The 583-nt window shown below is 63.5% G+C and overlaps 1 protein-coding gene across 1 annotated transcript; it reads right to left on the reverse strand.

Moving 5' to 3' along the window:
- Positions 1-7: 7 nt before the first annotated feature.
- On the reverse strand, positions 8-577 carry LOC104121726 (neuroligin-2; the record flags this gene model as incomplete). Its single annotated transcript, XM_009647405.2, has 1 exon — positions 8-577. A coding segment is annotated over one exon (570 nt), but the record flags the coding sequence as incomplete, so codon positions are not given.
- Between the last annotated feature and the right edge of the window lie 6 nt (positions 578-583).

Consider the following 583-nt stretch of genomic DNA (forward strand, 5'->3'; position numbering starts at 1 on the left):
TCATGACGACGGCGCTGAGCATGACGTCGTTCTTGGAGAAGTTGCAGGGGAAGAGGTCGGTGGCACCCACCATGGGCACCCCGAAGACGTAGGGGATCTCGTCCCCGTGGGCCGCATCCGCCCACTCGGGCCGCGCGTCCGTCTGGCAGTGGTGGTAGAAGGTGTAGAAGTAGACGGGCGATTGGTACTCGGCGTGGAGCTTGGCCGTGGCCACCGCCGGGGCCACCCATTGGTGGTCGGTGAAGAGGGCCAACAAGGTCTTACGCCTCATCTCCCCGTTGTCCCGGTCGGCCCAATCCGTGTACATGAACTTGATGGTCTCCCGCAGGATGTCCTTCCCCTCGGGGTAACCGTAGAGGTTGTCCACGAAGTTGGAGACGGTGAAGTCGAAGTAGGAGGCGGAGATACCGTCCTCGCTCTCCAGCGAGTCCTCCACGAACTTGAGGCCCTCGCCCTGGTTGACGCCGATGAGGATGTCGTAGTTGAGGAACTCGCCCTGTTGCATCAGGATCTCGGGGTCGTCGGGCACCACGTCGCCGTCCACCACCGGCCCAAAGGCCACGTGGTAGCGGGCGGGTTGGAC

Source organism: Egretta garzetta, unplaced genomic scaffold, assembly GCF_000687185.1.
Source record: "Egretta garzetta isolate BGI_Z169 unplaced genomic scaffold, ASM68718v1 C8296024, whole genome shotgun sequence".
NCBI lineage: Eukaryota > Metazoa > Chordata > Aves > Pelecaniformes > Ardeidae > Egretta > Egretta garzetta.